At 42.1% G+C, this 8,003-nt stretch overlaps 1 protein-coding gene across 1 annotated transcript in view; it reads right to left on the bottom strand.

Moving 5' to 3' along the window:
* The window catches only part of LOC124042035 (protein wntless homolog), a 34,058-nt gene extending 28,654 nt beyond the window's left edge, over positions 1–5,404 (bottom strand). The window contains exons 1-2 of the mRNA XM_046360309.1: positions 5,144–5,404; positions 2,135–2,407 (exon numbers count right to left, since the gene is read on the bottom strand). Of these exons, the coding sequence (XP_046216265.1) occupies positions 2,135–2,407; positions 5,144–5,249 (379 nt within the window). The 5' untranslated portion in view covers positions 5,250–5,404. The remainder of the gene's footprint in view (positions 1–2,134; positions 2,408–5,143) is intronic.
* Between the last annotated feature and the right edge of the window lie 2,599 nt (positions 5,405–8,003).

The following is an 8,003-nucleotide window of genomic DNA, read 5'->3' on the forward strand; positions in this document are numbered from 1 at the left end:
GTCATTATAAGTAAGAATGTTCTTAACTGACTTGCCTAGTTTAATAAAGGTTCAATCAAATCAAGCATACTTTCACAACATATCTTTGGTGAGAGGAAGATGTTACAGAGTGCCTCATGCCCTGCTGTACAACAGGGTTCCCCAACTGAAGACCCGCAGGCTGAATTTGGCCCGCGGGTGATCTTATTTGGCATCCATGTTCTCAGAATAAAAAAATTACTTTTTATTGTTGGACATAACACCAGCAAATCAGCTCTGTTTGATTTTTACTTTGAAAATCTGTTCCAAAGTATTCGCACACATAAGAGATATTTGTGATCGTACACAAATGTAAGCAAGGTTTGAAATTATTATGTTTTAGTCAAATATTATATCTGTTTGGGCTTCTTGCGGTCAATTTGCAGTCAACAAATCATTTGTAATTATGTTTCAGTCCCCTGACCACCCACTCAAGAAAAATAAAAAGGCCCGCGGCCCCGCGGCTGAATGTAGTTGATGTACAACCGCTGCGGCCCCGCGGCTGAATGTAGTTGATGTACAACCGCTGCTAGGCTAGATAGAAATCTGTTACACAACATAAGACGTTGGGCTCTGCTTCCCTCCATCCCAAGGGCTCCTGAAGCTTAAAAGAGTCTGTGTTCTGATCACTTTCCCAGGCCGGCCCGGCCCACCGATCCCCCTTCATTAGTTGTCTTTGTTATCCCTCTAATCCCTTCTTTCACAGCCTCAGACCTGGCGCGGCGCCAAGCGCCGATCTGCCCAGTCAGTGTCGCCCCCTCCTTTCCAACCACACACTAAGAGATATTTCACTTGCTACAGTGTAAAGAAGTCAAAGAAGGGAGAAGCAAGCCCAAATCCATATTACCTTTCCCTTGATCCCAGGCCAGAAGAGGGTTGCCATGTCTGAATTATTTATGCACACCTCCAAATCAAACTCTCATCCCTACACCTAGGATTTTCAGGTAGATCTATGAGAACAGAGTGGATTGATGTAAGAACGATGTTGAGCTTTTCCCATGTATATAGGACCATATTGTAATAGGTATACAGGGAATTGGGCACAGATCTGACTGATACCATGTTCGGATAAGGATGTGGCCAAACATTCCTGGTCTGAACGTAAAGGAATGTTAAGAGGGTTCAGGGAGGTGCAGGATGTCTGCTATGATAAGCAAAGGGATGGGGGAAAAACTAGCCTTCATCAGATCAGGGAGGCGCACAATTGGCCCAGCATCGTTAGGGGAGGGTTTGGCTGGAATAAGCAGTCCTCGTAAAATAATCATTATTTGCCTAGTTAAATAAAGGTTCCATTTTTTTTTTATCTAACACCTGCTGCTGAAAATGACTCAATATTTCAGGGCTTTTATGTTTGTTTTCTAATTTTACATTGACCTCTACAATGGAGAGTGAGACACTCATCCCCAACCCTCACTGAGGGACGTACCGTGTACCATGTTACAATTCGTCTTGAGGATAGCCAGGAGAAAATGTGACAAAGTTGCCCAGCAGAGTGTTATTCCACTTCATATTAGGGAATTGCAAAGCTATCAGCTTCCAAATTGAGACAGCCCACCACAGTCCGAGTTTCCCCAACTACCTGTTCTATAGAGACTATAAGCCTCTGACATGGATCCCTGAGGCTTGTATCACTAAGGAGAACCAGCAGCACATCAGTCATTGTCAGGCCTTCCTCTCAGCGTGAGAAAAATGCAATCCACTGAGAGGAGAGAAACATTCCTCAGGGGCCTCATGCGGTCAACACAATAGATAGGACAAAAGCAGCCGACAGCCTGAGGTGATGTAGAGGGACACTAATATCAACAGCATCTATAGACACATGAATACTTTAGAATTGGATCCACAGAGTGTAGAAGACAAAGGACACATACTTCAGTGGTCATAGAACTGCTTGGACTGGTGAGTCCTCATGAGTCATGATACAACATAGACAGACAAACCAGGCAGAAAGATAGACAGGCAGACGGACAACAAAAACACACAAGATGGAGACACGACAGAACACAAAATAAAAGACAGACAAAGAACAACAAGGTAAAAATGTCACTCCTGAAATAACACAATCGACACAATGAACGGCAGCCATATTGAAATCTAACATGGAAGTGTCACTCACCTATCTGGTTGTACATCTTGAAGGCAATGTCAAACTGTAGGATGACCAGCATAAACTGGAACCAGGGGCTCATCTCTTTGTTGGGCAGGGGGATATGGACGGCAAATACAATGTTGTTTGCCTCGATCTTCTTGGCCATGGCCTCATCAAAGTCCCGGATCTTGTCACACTGGTTAGGGCCCCAGGGCATGAACCATTTGGTGCTCTGATGGTGTTTGACCGTGTCCACACATTTGGTAGCCAGGTAGTGGACTGCTGTGGTGGGGCTGGGAGCTACAGGGAGAGGAAAACAGACGTTAGCCTGGGTAATTGCTTGCTAGGTTACATTGGTAGCTAACCTAGATACATCAATAGTTCTATTTATCTGTCACCTTTTGTGTAGGAAAATAAATACATCTATATTTGATGAAATTAGCAGTAAATAGTATTTGGGGGATTTAAATGGTCATTTTTGGTTGCTGACCACATCGTTCCACAATTTAGTTGCAGTTCTTATTTCAACGCTCTGTGTGTAACCTTCTCTTATTATGCTGAAAAGTGCCATTTTCAAGTCCATTGGTTCCCGAGTGGCGCAGCGGTCTAAGGCACTGCATCTCAGTGCAATGGGCGTCACTACAGTCCCTGGTTTGAATCCAGACTATCACATCCGGCCATGATTGGGAGTCCCATACGGCGGCGCACAATTGGCCCAGCGCCGTCAGTCATTGTAAATAAGAATTTGTTCTTAACTGGCTTGCCTAGTTAAATAAGGTTTTTTATTTATTTATTTTTTTAAATGTTAATCTATAACGTGTGACAAAGTTTGTATATTTTCAGTGAATTCATAGTTCGGCTGATGGTAAAGTTGAAAACAATCCATTTCCAAACTCATAATCAAAGCTTTGTTCTGGAGATGAAGTTGTGTCATACACCTATCAAAGATCAACAAAGTAGGCACACATGAAGACATCTTTCTGTGGTTTTTGTTTATTGTCAAACAGTCAAATAGAATATCACCCAAAAAATGAAGTAGCATTTTAGATCAAACCTAGCCAAATCCTGCTTTAACAAAGTGGCAATTATTTCCAAACATGTTGACAGAACACCCTGTAGCAAGGTCCAATCCTTTTGAAGCAAGCTGTCAGGAAATGTGCCAGTACACAATACTGTAATGTATTGGTAATAGGTAAGAACATGGTCCATGCCCTCAGGGCTAGAGGAAGATGTCAGCCACGGCCAGAAAAGCATGCGTGACTTCTCCCTTCATCAATATATCCCCCTAAATCCAGGGATAATACACGAATCCCTCTAGGATTACATCATGCCACTATAATCAATGATTAGCTCAAAGGGAAGTCATTTGAGACACCTACAACAATGCAATTTTCACATTAGTTACTTACGTGCTCAAATATCATACACCTTTAATGATTTATCCACCGATAAAAACAGCTAAAACAAGGAATCATTTCCGATTGCAAGGCCCTGGTCTGTGCAGATGGTCTCCATTACCAGCTGATGCCGAGCCAATTTATTTACTCTCAATAGAGCAACTGAAAAAACATACCGTGGCATAAAAGCACCCTCGAGGCTAGGCCTTTGGCACCCTCTTCATAAAACTAATCAGGCCATCAACTATCTCTGTGTGTGTGTCTGTGTCTGTGTGTGTGTGTCTTAACTAGGTGTGCCTGTATCACCTCACAAAGGACTACTAAGGAACAAGCACACAGACACACCAAATTGAATTAAACCAGCTCTACGGAACCCCTCAGAGTTCAATTATCCCGGGACCCTAAGATTCCGGGCACACACCGCTCCTCCAGTTTCTACCCTAGTGTGTCTGCCTCTCTGCCCAGTGACCTCATGCTGTGTCGGAGTTGTCCAATAACGGGGAGACGAACGCCTTTCTACTCAATTACCCTGGCTGGCCTCGGCCACCGAGCAAATACAAAAGCATCAGGCTTCATTAAAACTATCTAAGGCAGCATCCCAAACAAGCTCATTTTTTTCAGTAGCCATCCAGCTCTGGAGAAGAGACTGACTGAGTGGAGAAAGTTTCCCCCCAAATTAACTAGAGATATGAATCTGTAACAGGCCTCATAGGACTCAACTATTGTGACATTGAGCTTGTGTAGGAGTATCTGTGTGAGTGTGTAGGCACATGGGGGGGGGAGCTGACAGCAACTCTGATATAGTACTTCAGGCAGAACACAATTTTGACAGCTGTGTGTGTGTGTGTGTGTGTGTGTGTGTGTGTGTGTGTGTGTGTGTGTGTGTGTGTGTGTGTGTGTGTGTGTGTGTGTGTGTGTGTGTGTGTGTGTGTGTGTGTGTGAGTGGGGAGTAGAGCCATGCAAATGGAACCAGCAGGAGAAGAGGAAATATGCAACGCTAAGAGGGGTTTGGGAGTTGAGGGGGTTGCAGGGGGAAGAGATGGTGCCTGCCTGCCTGCCTGCGGCCACGGAGACAAATGAGGGAAAGGAGGAGAGCAAACATTCTGTATTCAATCAAAGTGAAGTTAAAGATACACACCAATTCCTATGGTGTTTCACAGGAATATTGGAGACACAAAGAAACAAATGAGTAGGTGAATTAACTCGATACTTTATAATACGTTTTCTGAAATAGGAAAGTCGTGTGTGTATTAATGGCAAATGTTAAAGTTTCAAGACCACATTAAACCTTGCAACGTCAATACAGAGGAAACGATTGAGTTGGAGGCGAATAGCTTCTATTTTTCTGAAAACTTTGAAGAGTTCAAAACTTCGTTAAAGGCTACATTGTTAAAGTTATAGGAACAACTTAAAGGCAAGCCCTACAGTCGCCATAGTGTTACATTTTATAACAAAACATAGCAGTGATTTTAAAAATTACCATTCTCTCTAAAATGATAGTCTAAAGAACTAAGTTGTTTTCATTATTTGATACATAAAATATACGATCTATAAATCGTGATTATTCCACCGCATATATCGCATAACAAAGCCAAAGGTTGCAACATAAAGGAATACAATTGGGAAAAACCATGCTTACCAATCAAGCCTCCGACCATAAAAGAAAACGCTTGGAATAAAAGCAGAATCACTCCTACGATCACCAACTTTTTGGTGCTCATGTTTTCAATAATTGCCCCGGCCATCTTAAAAAGTTGAAGAAAAATCACGAGTAAGAAATCGAGAAGAAAGTCACCGCATCTAGCTAGTTCTCCAGCAACCAAGATTGAGGAAGGCTAGCCCCGCACTGACTTGCTTGCCTTTCAACTTCGAAGGAATAAAGCAGAATCACATGACGGAATAGCACCCCTGCCTATCGCTGCGGAACACTACACTGAAGGATCTGTGGAGCGCCGCCGCATTGCAATAGAGATTCATCATGCAGGTTACCGAGTCACTAAATGCCTGAATCATAATAGCCCCCATTGTGCCAGGGCCATGCAAAGGAAGCTTGAAAAGTGTTCTGATCTTAACTTGTTTCTTCCCTTCTTTGGAAATGTTAAAACTATATTACTTCATAAATGTCCATAGCCTTAATGTGTGACGTTTAATGGATAAGCTTATACAAAATGTTTCCTAAATTAAATGTATGAATATAGGATGAAGATATTTTATGTAAATTAATTGAATGCAAAGTATGGACTCAAGCCCTTTATGCAAATATTAAAGTCTATGCCCACTATACAGTTTTGTAGTGTGATCCCATCTCTGTAGGCTGTACCCAAGACATTTTTTATACAGTACAGCGCGCGCGCAATGAGTGGGCGTATCTGGCATGGGCGCAGGCGGTAAGGACGAATAATTTACTGTGTCCCCATGCCACTTTACTTGGTGAAAAGAGAAGCCTAGTCAAATAACGATATAGGCTGCAGTGAGAGCCCCGTTCACAGTGACAAGGGTGCACAACCTGGTCTCAGAGCATTTCGTATTATTCTGTACATAAATCCCAGATACTCCTGGGTGCAAGGATAGCTATGTTTTTTTGTTGCGTGTGCCAACTTTACACCTATGGATTTTGCGAGGTCAGAAAGAGTCCTAGCTACTGTAGTAGGAAACCTAGGATACATGTCGTTCTAATATATTATGGTGCCCTACCCAGAGCTTAATTTTATCCTGCCAGAACAGGACTGGCACCTCTCCATTTTGGACTGTTTTGTTCCAGAACCTATTTGGCCAGATCCGGTACCTCTCCTGGCATAAAAAAATATGTTCACCTTTTGCTATGTAAAAATTCTAACAAAATCGATCAAAGTTTATTCGAGTTGCCTCTTCGTTTGTTAATTATCCTGCCTACACAAAAAAAAACGTTGTGAAATGTTTTTATTTTCAGTGCGGGCTTAATCGACTCGAGGCCCGTGCTGAAAATCTACTTTTTCACAAAGGTTTTTTAATTCAGGGTTGGGCCAGCCCGGGTTCATGATTTACAAAACCTGTGTTTGAAACCAACGTGTGGCCGTGGCTGTGTGAGAAGCGCGCCAGTATCTCTCACATAACTAGAATGAGATGAACTTTCTATGATCTCTCTCACTCTCTGCTCTAATTGTACTTCATCATTTATTTCCTTCTAGAATCGGGCGAAGGGTTCTGAAGGAACTGCAGCACTACAGATACATTTAAATACATTTGCAAAATGTATATAATTACTGCTGTCTGTTCAGAAATCAATTAAATCATTCAGAATAGCCTACAACACCATAAGGCCTATAACTTAGCCACAGAGGATAAATGGCTTATTTTTACAAATAGGCTAGCTGTGGATTGTAGACCAATAACAAGGAGTAGCCTACAGTCTGGGAATGCGAGGCAAATCTGTCAGTGAAAAAACAGCATGCAGACAAAACAGGCCTTTAGCAATATTTCAAATACAATCGAGGCAAAACACAGGTTGGAAAGCAAATGGCTCCTGCTGAAAAGATAATATTCTATGCTGTAGGCTACCAAAATAAAAATTGAGATAAGCTTTCGGGATGAGCCCATCAGCCATCACCAGAGAGTGGGCTGAGTATCATTGGGTGAGCCGGCGAAACTGGAGAGCATTTTTTAGGACTATAATTTCCTCCTCATATTGTACCCTACAATACAATTGTCTCCACACACCTCGACCTGGGATATTGATGGATTCAAGACAAGGTTGTTTTCATTGATCTCAGTGTCAAAGTAGCCTGCCATTTCAATCATTTATTTGTGCGGTATTAAAAAAGATTCTGACAGTCTCAAATCAGGTAAAATTATGTAGAATTGCATGAAATGTATTTATAAAAAAGCTACAATTTTCCAGGACCTTAGGATACTAAAAATATTCCCCATGTGTACAACTTCTGTAAGTGCCTCTACTCCATGACTCTATGCCACTTTTTTTCTCATGTGTTCCTGGACCTCAAAACTCCCTAGGTCACCTGCAGGTCACCTCCTCTCACGCTCAAGGCTCACTTTTTGTTCCAGCACCTCCGGATTTACAAATCAAGCACTGGACGTACATAAGATTAAAAGCCTACAATAACACATACTTTGGTGTAGGTGGCCTAACCAGAAGCTTTCAGCCTATTTAAAGGCTGTCATGTCATTTTTTTGTAGCCAAGAGGCAAAAACCACCCAGTTTAACCTCCGAAGATTGACAGTCAGAAATTCTCTGATGGCAGGACCAGCAAACATTTAGGTGGGCCAAAATTTGGGCACTCAAATCATCATAAAATAATCATATAAGCATAGCCTATCCTATGCCCTTACTGTCATTTATTGCCCACAACAAATCATGCAACATATGATTTCACATTACAGACCAAATAGTCTTGTAGGCCTAGGTAAATCCATGACTCTTACATCTAACATATGATTTCACATTACGGACCAAATAGTCTTGTAGGCCTAGGTAAATCCATGACTCTTACATCTAACATATG

Source organism: Oncorhynchus gorbuscha, linkage group LG08 (assembly GCF_021184085.1).
Source record: "Oncorhynchus gorbuscha isolate QuinsamMale2020 ecotype Even-year linkage group LG08, OgorEven_v1.0, whole genome shotgun sequence".
In the NCBI taxonomy this organism is placed as follows: Eukaryota; Metazoa; Chordata; class Actinopteri; order Salmoniformes; family Salmonidae; genus Oncorhynchus; species Oncorhynchus gorbuscha.